The following is a 12,434-nucleotide window of genomic DNA, read 5'->3' on the forward strand; positions in this document are numbered from 1 at the left end:
AAGGTTCAAGAACACATGTTCTTCCTCTACCCATAAAAGTACCCATGAAGATTGAAGTGTCTCACCAGATTTCATAGTCTTTCATTAGAATATATACATTTATTTATTGTATAATTTACTTATATAATTCAATCCATATATAGCAATGGAAAATCTTTGGAGTGCTAGTGCATTTACATGATTTCCTGCACAGTACTACACCATTTCTTTCTGTATACCATTAGCTGAATTGTAAATGAAGTCTATGTAATACCAGATTCTTTAAGAGATGATTTAAGTATGATTTGGAATATATCTGTGCAGATTTTTTCTACAGAACTATCAACATATCCTGGCCTTGGTTTTTGCTGTAAAAGAGATCAATGAAAACAATTACATTTTATTCAACATGACTCTTGGTATGCACATCTCTAACAGTTATTTCATGGCGAGATGGACCTACTTGGCTTCAATGGAACTTCTCTCAACACGGGGCAGTTTCATCCCCAATTATAAGTGTGATGCCAAGGACTGGGCAGTATCTGTTATTGCAGGACCTAATTCTCACATTTGTCCCTTCATGGCAAACATCTTGAATATCTACAAGATGTCCCAGGTAAGATTTGTTCTTGAAATACATATAAGGGGCTGTGAAAATAACCTTCAGAGATAGGTAAATGATCTGGTAAACGAAATCTCAGCCCAGACCAATTTGAGAAAGCATCTCAGGATTGACTGTCAGAGAGAAAGAAGGAAGGAAGGAAGGAAGGAAGGAAGGAAGGAAGGAAGGAAGGAAGGAAGGAAGGAAGGGCCATTCTGCAATATAAAGATCAATATAAATATTCCCCAATATTAATACATTTAATTGCTTAATCAAGTCCATAAATACTTAATAGTATTATTAAAACATGGTGATAAAATGTATTGATGTATTTATAAGTAAGTCAAGGAATCAAAGTACATTATTAGTTTGCATTCAGATTTAGGAGTAAATCTAGGATAGTGCCTAAACATATGGCCACCACTGCATTATTTATCATGTGTATGATTTCTGTTGTTTTTTTAAATGTAACTTTGTAGATGAAACAGAGAGAGGGAAAATGCTTTCAGACTTGAAGATTGTGGTTTCATGGTCTGGAGTATCTCAAAGGATTGACACCAGTCTTACCCCTCTCAAAGTGCTTCCCCCCTCAGCTGCCTTTCCACTGTAACAAACCAGGGGGAGACAATTCTGAGATGGTTATAACATTTCCTGAATGTGTTTCTTTTAATTTTTTTTATTAGAGTTTATTATATGATAAAATACTATGGAAACAAAAATCAGAAAAAATAGAGGAAAAAAACAAAGATGTAGAAAGAAAAAGAAAAAATTAATGACTTCTGATTATTTTTAATCTCAGCAGAGTACAAGAAAAAGTTACAAACAACCTTTTGTTTACATTTCCAGTTAATTCAAATCATTTCAATAACAAGAAAGTTGACTTCATCATCTAAACCTAATATCAAAGTTTCATTTTTCCCCATTTTAAGTGATAATCTAGAAATGGTTTCCAAGTGGAAACAAAACTAGATAATCTCGTTAATTAAAGCTGTCAATTGTGTTATCACTGCCAGCTCAGTCACAAATTCATGCATTTCTGTCCTTAGCTTTGGACTTATACTACTTCTAAATATATCTAATTATAGACATAATTTTATTTATTTATTTATTTATTTATTTATTTATTTATTTATTTATTTATTTATTTATTTATTTATTCGGTTTATATACCGCCCTATTCCCAAAGGACTCAGGGCAGTTTAGAAGGCAAAATTTAAAAACAATCCAATATAAAATTAAAATAAATTAAATTAAGTCTAGCCACAAAAATTAAATCACAATTTAAAAACATTAAACCCCTCAGTCCAGACCAGATAGCTCAAAGAGCCAGGTTTTTAGGTCCCGGCGAAATGATTTTTATGACCATGATTAGATATCTATTAATGTTTGCAACAAAGATGATAAATGAAGAACAGGTTTTTTTTTAAAAAAATAATGAATATTTCATTTTGGAAAATCATGTCCCTCCCTTTTTTTCCCTATATTTAGCTGATATATGGATCTTCTCCAATGATAGATGACCAGGTACAAGCTGTTTTCTTTCATCGTTTTTTCCCAGATGGTGACCGACAGATTATGGGTATTCTCCAGTTGCTGTTGTACTTTAGGTGGACATGGATTGGGTTGATTGTCCAACGTAATGAGAGTGGAGACAGGTTCATTCAAAATGCTGTTCCTTCATTTTCCCAAAAAGGAATCTGCTTTGAGTTCATGGAAGAGATGGCTAAGGAAACATTTTCTAATGATATTGCAGGAGCATTTAAAGATTTTGGTAAAATGTATATTATTATCATGAAGAGCACTGCCAACGTTATCATTCTATATTGTGAAAACCAGGTCACAGCAATTTTTAGAATGTTGCCGTACTTTACAGAATTTGAAGAGATACCCATCGAGAGGAAAGATAAAGTTTGGATAATGCCAGCCCAGATGGAGTTTACATCCCTTCCGTTTCAGAAAACTAGGGGTATGGAATTTTTCCATGGGGTTATAACTTTTGAAGTTTCTTCCAAGGAGATTTCTGGGTTCAGTAAATTCCTTCAGATGAGAAACCCAACTTCAGATGTGGAAGACCATTTAATGAGAGTTTTCTGGGAACAGGCTTTTGAATGTTCTTTTCCTACAGATAAGTTAGGTGAAAATACTGGAATTCTGTGCACTGGAGAAGAAAAGTTGGAGAATCTACGTAAGTCTGTGTTTGATACCACCATGACTGGGCAGAGTTACTGCATTTATAATGCAGTGTATGCTGTGGCACATGCTTTACAAGTCATGATTTCTTCCATGTCTAAACACAGAGGAAGACCAGAACTTGGGAGAGAAAATTTTTTGACTCAAAATGCATGGCAGGTAATCAAAGAATGAATGCCCATTTCCCATTGCTCTTCTGTCTAATGCAATGAGCTGTTAGGTAATGCAATCAGATCCAGGCAATGAGTACACCGGAGTGATAATTATCAGTCTCCTGCCAAAACATTTTTCTCATCCTTTTCTGACTTAGAGAAACTTTTGCAATTGTGGATAGATAAAAAATGCCACAACAATAGGGAAGAAAATATTTAGATGTAGCAGCATTGGCATTATTGACAGAGATTCAAAAGTGTGTGGTAGAGAAGAAATACGTACAAACAATCATATTGTATTAATGAACCTAGTCCTATGAAATCAATATCCCTAACTTAATTTTCTTTCTTTCTTTCTTTCTTTCTTTCTTTCTTTCTTTCTTTCTTTCTTTCTTTCTTTCTTTCTTTCTTTCTTTCTCTCTCTCTCTCTCTCTCTCTCTCTCTCTCTCCTCCCTCCCTCCCTCCCTCTCTTTCTTTCTTTCTTTCTTTCTTTCTTTCTTTCTTTCTTTCTTTCTTTCTTTCTTTCTTTTCCTATCCACTCCCCTTTCTCTTGCCTTCCCTTCTCTTCCCTCCCCTCTCCTTTTTAATTGTCAATTTTTGCTTCTTTTTAGTTGTATCACTATTAGTACAATTTCTTTCTTCTCTCTCTCTCTCTCTCTCTCTCTCTCTCTCTCTCTCTCTCTCTCTCTCTCTCTCTCTCTCTCTCTCTTTCTCTTTCCCCTCCCCTTCTTTTCCCATTACTTCCCTTCCCTTCTTTTTAATTGTCAACCTTTGCTTCTTTTTAGTTGCATCACTATTTGAGAACCATCTCATTTAATAACACTGCAGGAGATAAAATTTCCTTTAATGAAAATGGAGATTTAGACACTGGATTTAACATTATCAACTGGGTCACATTCCCAAACAGGACCTTTGTTAAAGTAAAAGTTGGAAAAATTGACCCAACAGATTCTCCAGTTAAGCTGTTCACAAATTCTACAAAAGACATCATCTGGCCCACCATGTTTAACCAGGTATTTCTTGCTCAGATTTCAAACTGCACATTCTTTTCTTTCCCTTCTTGCTTTCAGCATTATAGATTTGAAGGGATAAAAGCATGTAATCTCTATATAGCAAAGATTAAAATAATTTACTGTATTTCCTAATTAAATCTTTACAGTGTTAACAGAACTTAATGCTATAGCTGCTGTCTATTCCTGGTGGCATTTCAAATCTGCCTGGTTTTAAAAAAATATCTGAATGTTCACTAAAGTAATTAAAGCTATTTATCATATTACTATCACACAGTAATAGCAATTTGTTTCAATTTGTCAAACAGTCCCATTCATCTGAAAGCTGATTTTCCGTACAAAACAGAATTTCCCCCCTAGCCTTCCTTTTCCTTGAATGACATGTCCAGATTTTCAAGTTTCCATTTGCTAATCATTTTATCTGGGGAGCAGTCAGCTTCCATTTGATCCAGGAGTTGAAAGATCTTCAATGGTCTTTCATACAGGGATTTTGAGCTGCCTGGTTACTTTTTTATTATGGCATGGGTGGTGTTCAGCTGTAGAGTGGTGAAATAGTGTTTTTTTAAAAAAGGAATTAGCAGAGAAATAGTGAAATGCAGGAAACAGAGACAAATACTGCAGATGGGTTGGTTGATGGATGGGTAAATGAATGATGATTCTGCCAATTTCCCATTTATGCCCGAAATGACAGGAAAAATGGTGAAACTGTTATTCATACTTTGTTATTTTTTCCACCAGTCCTTGAAAGACATGAATTCTCAACAGAAAACAGTTGATAGTTACCTTTCTGGCATAGATGGGAAGGAAAAAAGCAAGGGGAGAATTTCATGTCAAGGTCTATACAGTACATGGTTCAGACAAAACACCTGGTCATTGCTGTGGTCAAAGGAGAGGAAGGAATTGCAATTCAGAGGGAAAAGAATAATTCATCTCTATTTCCAGCTGATGTATACATGGAAAACGAGTTTTTCTGGATCTTTATTTTCACCTAGCTAAGCAAATTTATTTTCTTAGTGTTCCTATCTTCACTTTTGATTCCAGCTCTCCCTCCCTGCAATACGTCCACTTATTTAATATAATTGTTTTAAAATGGAAAGAAATTTGGGACATCTACATCCTACGTTCATTGTGTGAAAGTAAAATCCAGACTGAAATAGGATCTTCTGAAACTTTAGTGCTTTAATAAATCCTGGTTTCACTTCTTGATAGGTCCTACCTCTTTCTGTATGCAATGACAATTGCTATTCAGGGTCCAGGAAGATGAAACTAGAAGGGAAGCCATTTTGCTGTTATGATTGCCTTCCCTGTGCAAAAGGGAAAATTTCAAACCAAATGGGTAAGTGTTATATTGTGCAAAGCCATACAGTCTTCTTAAGTGTGATTCAAAATGCTAATTTTTAAACTTCCTAAAACTGATTTGTGATGTGACTAAACCAATGATATTGCTATATGAATACTAAAAATAAAAGGATTACTACAAATAATATGTAAGTAGCAGAAGATTTGGCACATTTACAGCATGATACTAAATATAAGTAGACATTACTTAGGGAAAAAAATCCCAATAATTAACTCTCAGTTCTGCTACCTGAGTATTTTTAAAAATTGACCATGATGTTTTGTTTTTCCAGATGCAATTGATTGTTTTCAATGTTCAGAAGACCAATATCCAAACAATGCTCAAAATCTTTGCATTCTAAAAAAGGCAACCTTTTTGTCTTACAATGAGCCGTTGGGAATCACCTTGGTCAGTGTTAGTCTCTTCTTTTCTTTCATCACAGTTATGGTGCTGGGGATCTTCATTAAACAGCGAGACACCCCCATTGTCAAAGCCAACAACAGAAGCCTCACCTACATTCTTCTCATTGTTCTCCTGCTCTCCTTCCTTTGCAGTTTGCTCTTCATTGGGCAACCTGACCAAATGAAATGTCTCATGCGACAAGCTGCTTTTGGCATCATCTTCTCTATGGCCCTTTCTTGCATATTAGGGAAAACTATCATTGTTGTTCTTGCTTTCATGGCCACCAGGCCAGGCTCCAAAATGAGGAAATGGGTAGGGAACAGATTGGCTCTTTCTATTGTCCTATTTTGCTCCCTGGCACAATTTACCATTTGTACAATGTGGCTGTCAATTTCTCCTCCATTCCCAGATTTTGATATGCACTCTATAACTGAAGAAATTGTCCTGGAATGTAATGAAGGTTCAACCACAATGTTTTATATCGTTCTTAGTTTTCTGGGATTCTTGACTTCTGTCAGTTTCACAGTAGCCTTCCTAGCTAGGAAGTTACCAGATAGCTTTAATGAAGCCAGATTTATCACCTTCAGCATGTTGGTCTTTTGTAGTGTCTGGATATCGTTTGTTCCAACCTATCTGAGTACCAAGGGCAAATATATGGTAGCTGTGGAGATCTTCTCCATTTTGGCTTCAGCAGCTGGATTACTGGGCTGCATCTTTTCCCCTAAATGTTATATTATTATTTTGAGACCTGATTTGAATTCAAAGAGACAGTTAGTAAGGAAATAATTTTGAATATGGAATTCAGTTTGCTCAATGATTCAATGCACCTTTTCCCCTACTACAATACAATAATGAAAAGTGATATTAATAGCAATCTTTATTTTCTCCAGCTTGAAATCTCCATCACTCCATTTGTTTTTTAAGCTAGAAGTTGAAGCACTTTCATGATACCCATACTCTCTTAGTAGGCTTTTCCTACTAAGCATGCCTTCTGAAAGTAACTATAGTACAGCAGAATTCATTTTTCTTTGATTCTCAGAATCTCCTGCACATCCAGTTGCACTTGTTTCTTTTCCCCAACCATATACATTTCTTGGGTCCAGGTAATGAATCCAAATAACATTAATCCAAGTAATCCATTCCAATTCCCAAATATCTGAGTAGTTTATAGAGATTCGTACAATATTATTTCCTAGGTTCCTTAAAAGCAATGATACTTATTGTTAGAACAAAATATCTAAAAAAACCAAGGGCATAGGAAAAAATCATGACTTTGCAGCTGGGCACAAAACAAACAAACAAACAAACAAACAAACAAACAAATCCTCTGCCCACTAAAGACTAAGAGGATAGGACTGAAGATTATGAAATCCACAAGCATATCCTTGTTTATGTCTCACTGGGTTCAAGTATTTCATCAATACATACCAATAAGAATCACAACTATGAGCAGGTTGTGGGAAAATGTACTTTTATCAAAATATTGAAAATTGAAGCAGAAAAAGAGCTAGTAGTCCATTTAGTCTGCCTTTTGAGTTTCTTTGTTTTATATTTTCTTTTTAATTTATTGCCACACATCTCTTTGTATATGGAGATGGAGATGGCAATAAGAAATCACATAGTCCTTGATGTAGCCTTCTAAACTTTAAATAGTGGATAAATTGGTAAGCTCATTGATTTGTGCTTTAAATTGTAAGCCGCCTTGAGTCTTCGGAGAAGGGCGGGATATAAATGGGATTAAAAAAATGATTAGCAAATAAGCAATTCATTTTGCCCAGTTGTTAAAAATGTTTAGCTTAATCATTTTATTCTGAACTTACATTTGATATGAACTTACAATAATTAGTTGGAATACCTAAAAAACAGTGTATGTCCTTTGCATTAAAATATGTTGAAAAAAATGACTCTGATTGATTTAAATTTGTCTTTATACATGTAGTCCAATTATGAACTTAACACCCAGTACAAAATAATAAGCTAAATAGCATGATATAACTAGATTAGAAATAAAATCAACTTGGTGCTTATAAATAAAGGATGGTGGGAGCTTATAACCTTAAGAGTCTCCTTCTCATAGCCATTCAACCACAAAATTTCTATGGGTGAAAAAAACAGTTACAATTATTTTGACTTGGTGGATCTTCCTCACTGAAGATCTGCAAACAGATCTAGATGTTGGCTACACATCTGGTGATGAGTTCTGAGCTTCTTGCAATCTTCTAAAACTTCATTAATATTCTCATTCTGTAAATTATGACATACACAATAGCCAGCACTACCAAGGACTAAGACAGATATTATTCATGAGCCATAAAAAAACTAAACTAAATAAGAGGTTTAATTTATTTTAAATAAAACACCTTTGCCATATAGGTAAAGGTAAAGGTTCCCCCGCACATGCATGCTAGTCGTTTCCAACTCTAGGGGCCGGTGCTCATCTCCGTTTCAAAGCCGAAGAGCCAGCGCTTGTCCGAGGACGTCTCCGTGGTCATGTGGCCAGCATGACTAGACGCCAAAGGCGCACGGAACGCTGTTACCTTCCCACCGGAGTGGTCCTTATTTTTCTACTTGCATTTTGACGTGCTTTCGAACTGCTAGGTTGGCAGAAGCTGGGACGAGTAACAGGCGCTCACTCTGCTACGCGGCACTCGGGATTCGACCCGCCAAACTGCCGACCTTCTGATCGACAAGCACAGCGTCCTAACCCACTGAGCCACCACGTCCCTTTTTTTGCCATATATATATACATAAAGGAAGTATGACTCTTTTGCAAAATTAGATAAGAAGCATAAATAGATTACTTTTATTTAAAGTAATGACTAAATTTTATTCAAAGTTTTCCAAAGAAGATAAAACATCACAAACTGAGAAGACAGAAAAGAAGGAAAGTAATAAAGTAGTTCAGAAAGAAAACAATAAAAACAAATACAAAGAAGTTTCTAATTTCCTTTGCAAAAAAGAATTAAGTACAATTACAAATTACCTCTTACTTTATGATTACCAAAAAACCCTCACTTTTTTCTATTACCCAGTTTTGTTTCCAATCATCAAAGTAACAAACCATAAGTGCATTTGTTTATGTTTTATACAAAAAGTCTATCAGTGGTTTTTGGTTAACCATAAGTATAGATATCTAAATCATGAAAAATTTAACAGATTCTTTTTTCAGATGCACTTTTCTATTAAAGTGAGATCTCAATACAACAACATAGCATTTTGGGGAAAAGATACAAACCTGTATTCCCTCAGTGGAGGCCAAGATGGGCCTCCTTTGAGATAGTTCAGATCATGAAATCACAATTATGAATACCAATACTACTTTTGTTTATTTATTTAGAAAATATATATAGCTGCCTGCTTGCTCGCAGAGACTGTAGGCAGCTTACAAACAATTAAAACACAGTACAGAAAAAAGAAAAAAAAAGAAAAAAAAGAAACAATAATCCCCCCACCCACCTCCTTGAAGACAGCACACAGTCAAATAAGCCATTTAATGGGCTCCATCCCACTTGGCGTTCCCCAGGCCCACTGGTAACCAAAGTCTTTAGGGCTTTATGAAAGAGTTTCAAAGTGGGGGCCAGTGTAATTTCTGAAATGTTATTCTAAAGGGAGGGTGCCACCACAAAGGAGGCCCTTCCTCTGAGTCCTGCCAGATGTGTCTCCTTAGGGGATGAGACTCTCAACAATCCTAGCCTTCCTGCTCTAGTGATTTAGATGGATAAGACTGGCAAGAGATGGTCCCTCAAACAACCCAGTCCCAAGCCATGAAGAGCTTTAAAGCTGACAACCAGCATCTTGAACTGCACCTGGAAGCAAATCGGCAACTAATGCAACTCCCGCAGGAGAGGTGATACATGTTGTGAGAGATGAAATTTTGTGCTATAGTCCTTTTATGCAAGGTTTAGGCCTAGGTGAATTAAATCAGGTCTCATGGGAAAGTATTGAACTAAAGTCTGTGTTATGCTCAGTTTTACAATCCAAAGGATCTATTTGTAATCCCAATTGCAACTGTACTTAATATGATTTTGCTAAGCTTGCTTGTTTCAAATATATTTAGAACATAAGGACTGGAACTGTGAGAATGGAGAACTGAAAGTAGCTGATGGGTGCTGATGGGTATGTGGAAAGTTATGATCAGCAGAGGGTCAGTGTAATGTATTGGGCTTGATTGTAATACCATGTGGTAAGCTGGAGCTAGCTAACGGCTCCCAGCACCTCAGACACCCCATCTCCAGTGCTGCTATTGGCTGCCCCTAGGTGGCAATAGGTTGCTTTAAACCTATTGGCTGCCGCCTAGGGGCCAGGCTATAAATTGCTGCAGCTGCAGCCCAGTTCCCTAGTTCAGATCCTGCAAGAAATAAACCAAGTTCTTTGCTGAACTCACTCGCCTCGTCTTCATTCCTGCACAACGAACCCAGCACACAACAGTCAGCAGAAAGTGTAAGATTGCTGACCATCTGTCTGTGGTATTAGGAGGGGAAAGGGTATAAGAGGTTGGGACTCAACCTGATTGATTTGCCATTGGCCACTAGCTGTCCCTGAAGAGACTTCTGGCCCAACTAGTTCTCATTGCAATGGGTTTTTAATGTAAGTGATGTTTGTGCGTATGTTTCAAATTATTGCTGAAATAAACCTCTGAATCTTAAAGTAAGAAGTGTTGCTTTGTGTAGCTGTCTCTAGTTTCTTGTATTGGGTTTTTCTAAAACAATGTGCACACCAAGGTCTGCACAAAACCATGTGGTTTTATTATAAGGTTACAGTAACAGAATCTTGCAAGTCTGAAAGCAAGTCTCCCCCTCCCATTAATTTTACAAAGTTACTTTTAGAAAAGAAGGACATTACAGTCAACAGCAGAAATCAGGCTAATGAGAATGCCTATACACACACAAACACAGAGATTTACATGACAGGGATAAACAGTTTGCCTTCAAAGAGAATTTAGTTCAGAATTCTCTTTCAGATTAAGAAAAATATAAGACCCAAAAGTTCATTTGATTATCAGAAAGGAGATGACTACATATTCAGCTCTAGGATCTCTGAATTGCAGCTAGACTCAGTGTGTTTACTAAAATTTAACTTTCTTAAGTATGATATTAACAAACAAACAAAAAACAGAAAGAGGGGGGTTACACAGAAAGATATAGTCAACCTATTTTCCAAAGCACTGGAATGCAGGACAAGAAGCAATGGATGGAAACTAAGCAAGGAGGGAACCAACCTAGAATTAAGGAGAAATTTCCTGATAGTTGGAATAATTAATCAATGGAACAACTTGCTTCCAGAATTTGTGGAACACTGGTTTTTAAGAAGACATTGGACAACCATTTGTCTGAAATGGCATAGGATTCCTGTCTGAGCTGGGGGTTGGACTAGAAGACCTCCAAGGTTCCTTTCAATTCTGTTATTTTGTTCTGTTAAGAGAAAATTACAATCACAGAATCAGAAGAACATAATTCTCTCCATGTGTTTATATGTAAAAGAAGCAGAATACCTACATAAACCATTTTGGTATTTTTTGGCTAAGGTTTTTTTTTACATTCTTCTATAAGAAATCCTAATGATCAATCTATGACATCACGCAATGTATTTGAGCTTTTTCCCCATTGCCAGCAATGGGGTGGGAGTGGTTTCCCAGTTTGACACCCCTGATCTAGTTGGTATACATTGAAACATGAACAAAACTCTCTCTTTGCCTGCGTTACAAAATGATGAAGCCTACTGATTTTTCGATTGTATAGAAGCATGAGTACACAATTAAAATACCTTACAAGGAATTTCTCAACTCTCTTTTGAGAGCCTGGTAGCCTCTTTATTACTAATAGTTGATTCCTGTACATTTGAATTGTACATATATAGATTGAATATATGCTTTATTCTTGTTACCCAGGTCCTTAAGAGGGAATCTGAGAGAGGGATTATAATGTATATAAAAGTATATCTTAAATTTGTATTGAAGAAGTTAGGGAAATATTAGCATGTTTCATAAAAAAAGTAATCATGAAGAATGCTATTTAATGGATTCTTTTTATCAGATGCTCTTTTCTATTAAAGTCAGGCCTCAACACGATGATATAGCATTTTGGAAAAAAGATACAAACCAGCAGTCCCCCACTGGAAGCTAAGATGGCAAAGATCTCCACAGCCACCATGTATTTTCCTTTGGTACTCATGTAGGCAGGTATGAAAGACAACCAGACACTGCAAAAGATCAACATGCTGAAAGTGATGGATTTGGTTTCCTGGAAAGTGTCTGGTAATTTCCTGGCTAGAAAAGCTGCAACAAAACTGACAATAGCCAAAAGCCCCATGAAGCTCAAGATGGAATAAAACATTACAACAGAGCCTTCATTACATTCCAGAATGATTTCTTTGCTAAGAGAGTTCATGTCAGTGCTTAGGAAGGGGGGAGAGGTAGAAAGCCATACTACACAAAGAAGAGTTTGTACAAGAGAACAGGAGAAAACCAAAGAAAGGGCTAGTCGTTTTCCAACCCATTTCCTCATCTTTGAACCTGGCTTGGTGGCCATAAATGCAAGAACCACTGTGATTGTTTTGGCTAACATACAGGAAACCGCCACTGAGAAGATTATGCCAAAAGCAGTTTGTCGAAGGAGACAGGTCATCTTCACAGGTCGGCCAATAAAAAGCAGGGAACAAAGGAAAGAGAGGAGAAGGGAGACAAGGAGGATGTAGGACAGGCTACTGTTGTTGGCCTTGACAATAGGAGTGTCATGGTATTTCAGGAAAATTCTTAGAATGCA

The 12,434-nt window shown here is 36.4% G+C and overlaps 1 protein-coding gene across 1 annotated transcript; it reads left to right on the forward strand.

Moving 5' to 3' along the window:
- Positions 1–388: 388 nt before the first annotated feature.
- LOC310649077 (vomeronasal type-2 receptor 26-like) lies at positions 389–6,459 on the forward strand (the record flags this gene model as incomplete). The annotated part of the gene is made up of 5 exons (XM_083377339.1): positions 389–595; positions 2,069–2,929; positions 3,708–3,935; positions 5,142–5,268; positions 5,564–6,459. The coding sequence occupies 5 exons, from the start codon at positions 389–391 to the stop codon at positions 6,457–6,459; spliced, it is 2,319 nt and encodes a 772-aa protein (XP_083233465.1).
- Positions 6,460–12,434: the final 5,975 nt, after the last annotated feature.

Source organism: Vipera ursinii, assembly GCF_947247035.1.
Source record: "Vipera ursinii genome assembly, chromosome: Z".
In the NCBI taxonomy this organism is placed as follows: Eukaryota; Metazoa; Chordata; class Lepidosauria; order Squamata; family Viperidae; genus Vipera; species Vipera ursinii.